The 2,060-nt window shown below is 39.7% G+C and overlaps 2 protein-coding genes across 5 annotated transcripts in view; one reads left to right on the top strand and one right to left on the bottom strand.

The window, feature by feature from the left end:
- The window catches only part of N4bp2 (NEDD4 binding protein 2), a 109,540-nt gene that overhangs the window by 95,989 nt on the left and 11,491 nt on the right, over positions 1–2,060 (bottom strand). The gene's annotated exons all lie outside the window — the stretch shown is intronic.
- Positions 1,304–1,794, top strand: LOC101573010 (signal recognition particle 19 kDa protein-like). Of its 2 annotated transcripts, XM_004642647.2 has the most exons (2): positions 1,304–1,461; positions 1,534–1,794. In XM_004642647.2, the coding sequence occupies exons 1-2, from the start codon at positions 1,345–1,347 to the stop codon at positions 1,777–1,779; spliced, it is 363 nt and encodes a 120-aa protein (XP_004642704.1). In that variant the 5' UTR covers positions 1,304–1,344; the 3' UTR covers positions 1,780–1,794. The 2 variants fall into 2 exon arrangements, with proteins under 2 accessions (XP_004642704.1, XP_004642703.1); XM_004642646.2 differs by having other exon boundaries at positions 1,304–1,794.

The following is a 2,060-nucleotide window of genomic DNA, read 5'->3' as shown; positions in this document are numbered from 1 at the left end:
GACTTAAGATCTGAAGACATCAGTGTGATTAAAACTTGGCCTTGAAACTTAAGTAACTAGAACTTGTTATTATTGTAAAGAATCAACTGGAAATTTCAGAGTTAAGTAAAACTTACTTGATTACATTTTTTGAGAAATGTAATCCCTTATAAATCCCTGAGTCTAAAGTATTTTACTATAGCTGTGTGAAAAACTGATTAAGGGAAACTGTATTTCCTTTTACCTCATGTTGTGAAACTGCAAAGTTCAATTAAAATATATCCACTGTCTTGAAAAAAAAAAAAAAAGAAGCATCCACAGTGCACCATGAGGCAGAAACCAGCAATGCAAAAGTAGTAAAGTCTCAACAGACATAGAAAGTCAGTATCACGAAGGAGAAGATAGGTAAATGAAAGGGTGGAAGGATAGGAGGGACATGACTATTACTAAAAAAATAGGTAAATGGGCCAGAAAGATAGCTTAGTGGAATAAGCAAGCACAAGGACCAGGGTTCAATCCCCAGAACCACATGACGCGTTGGCCCTGCCCCCAGGAGCACTGAGCTGGCTACCAAGACCTGGAATGGTGGTGCATACCTGTAATCCCAGAACTGGGGCAGCTGAAAACAGGAGGATCACTGAAAGTCCAAGCTGAGTAGTGAGACCCTGTACCAAATACATTTTTTTAAAAAAAGAGAATAACTACTACGAAGACAACAACATGCAATGTATTAATTATTGTAACTGTCCTACTAACCTGTTTTGAAACTGTCTCACTGCTATTTATTTCTTAATAAAATTAAGTTAAAAAAATAAAATTTAAAAAAATAAAAATTTTAAAATATAGAAAGAGCTAAATGTAATGGTCAGCCCCTAACTCAAACCAATTTAAAAAAAAAAAAACAAAACAGCAATGGGGGGCTAGCGAGATGGCTCAGTGATCTAAAGCACCTGCTTGGAACAAGCTTAGCAAAGCACAGGGACCGCGGTTCAATCCCCTAGCACCACATGCCAGCCAGCCCTGCCCCCTGGTGGGCTGAGCTGGCCACACACACACACACACACACTAAATAAATAAATAAATAAATAAATAAATAAAAAACAGCAATGGCTATGAAGGCCATTTTTGGAACAAGTGGGAAAAGCTAAATATGGTATGAATAGTAGGTACTAAGGAATTATTGGTAACTTTGTGAGGAACGATAACAGAAAGAGTACTGGTTGCCAAAAACTAGGAGGGAGAAAGATAAGTTGTTTGATGGAATATAGTTTCAGTTTTATAAGATGAACAAGGTGTATAATAAGATACAAAGAGTGGACTTCCGGTTTGTGTTACCTAGTCTGCGCGGCCTGAGCCTGTGTGGATATGGCTTGCGCAGCCGCCCGCTCCCCGGGAGACCAAAACAGGTTTATTTGTATCTACCCCGCTTATTTAAATAATAAGAAAACCATCGCAGAGGGGAGGCGGATCCCAATAAGTAAGGCTGTTGAAAATCCTACAGCTACCATGATTCAAGATGTACGCTCAGCAGTTGGACTTAATGCAGTTATCGAGAAAAATAAGATGTACTCTAGGGAATGGAATCGTGATGTTCAATACAGAGGCAGAGTTCGAGTCCAGCTGAAACAGGAAGATGGCAGCCTCTGTCTGGGGCAGTTCCCATCATGTAAGTCAGTAATGTTGTATGCAGCAGAAGTGATACCTAAGCTAAAAACCAGAACACAGAAAACAGGAGGTGGTGACCCAAATCTTCAGCAAGGAAAGGGAAGTAAAAAAGGAAAAGGGAAGAAGAAGAAGTGATCGGCTGTGAGCATCAAGGGGCGACCCCTCTACCGGGACACGGTGGAGGCATCTTCCTCACTTTTCATTTGTTATCAGTCACCTGAACTACACATTTGCGTGCCATCTTCATCATCAGAGTTGACTGTAAAATGAGTACATCACAGTAGATCGCAGTGGAAATTTGCATCTAGCTTTTAACGAAAAATATTTCTTTTGATGAAGAGTTTTTGTGGAAAAGTATTTTTAAACGGACAGTGGACTTCCAGAAGTTATTGGAAATCAATCTGTCCTCTGTGTAG

This window comes from Octodon degus, unplaced genomic scaffold, assembly GCF_000260255.1.
Source record: "Octodon degus isolate 3935 unplaced genomic scaffold, OctDeg1.0 scaffold00158, whole genome shotgun sequence".
In the NCBI taxonomy this organism is placed as follows: domain Eukaryota; kingdom Metazoa; phylum Chordata; class Mammalia; order Rodentia; family Octodontidae; genus Octodon; species Octodon degus.
This window is presented reverse-complemented; position numbering and strand designations above follow the sequence as displayed.